The following is a 361-nucleotide window of genomic DNA, read 5'->3' on the forward strand; positions in this document are numbered from 1 at the left end:
AGGGATGCGCCATCAGCTCAGCACCCAGCGCAGAACGTGCCCCTGCAGCACCCACCGCAACTCACCGGCCAGGAGGAGCAGCAGCTCCCCCAGGCTCTGCTGGTACAGCTCCAGGGTGTCACCGTCGTCTTTGCCTTCCTCCTCCTGTGAGACGCCCCTTGCAGGACACTGGGGGATGCACCAGCATCCCCCCCGCCACAGGTTTGCTCCTTCCCCTTCTGCTCGACGGCACCCCCAAATCCACCCCTCACCTTAGCGATGGCAGCAGAAGCCACCTCCAGCGCAGCGCAGAGCCGGGGCTTGTCCTTGGCCATCTCTGCAAAGGGGGAGCACCCTTCAGCCCCAAACCCCATCGGGTGCC

At 65.7% G+C, this 361-nt stretch overlaps 1 protein-coding gene across 1 annotated transcript in view; it reads right to left on the reverse strand.

The window, feature by feature from the left end:
• ULK3 (unc-51 like kinase 3) overlaps positions 1-361 on the reverse strand; it is a gene marked incomplete at its 5' end in the record, with an annotated part of 5352 nt that overhangs the window by 4285 nt on the left and 706 nt on the right. The window contains 2 exons of the mRNA XM_010015211.1: positions 62-144; positions 252-331. Of these exons, the coding sequence (XP_010013513.1) occupies positions 62-144; positions 252-331 (163 nt within the window). The remainder of the gene's footprint in view (positions 1-61; positions 145-251; positions 332-361) is intronic.

The sequence above is a fragment of the Nestor notabilis genome, unplaced genomic scaffold, assembly GCF_000696875.1.
Source record: "Nestor notabilis isolate BGI_N333 unplaced genomic scaffold, ASM69687v1 scaffold17185, whole genome shotgun sequence".
NCBI classification, from domain to species: domain Eukaryota; kingdom Metazoa; phylum Chordata; class Aves; order Psittaciformes; family Psittacidae; genus Nestor; species Nestor notabilis.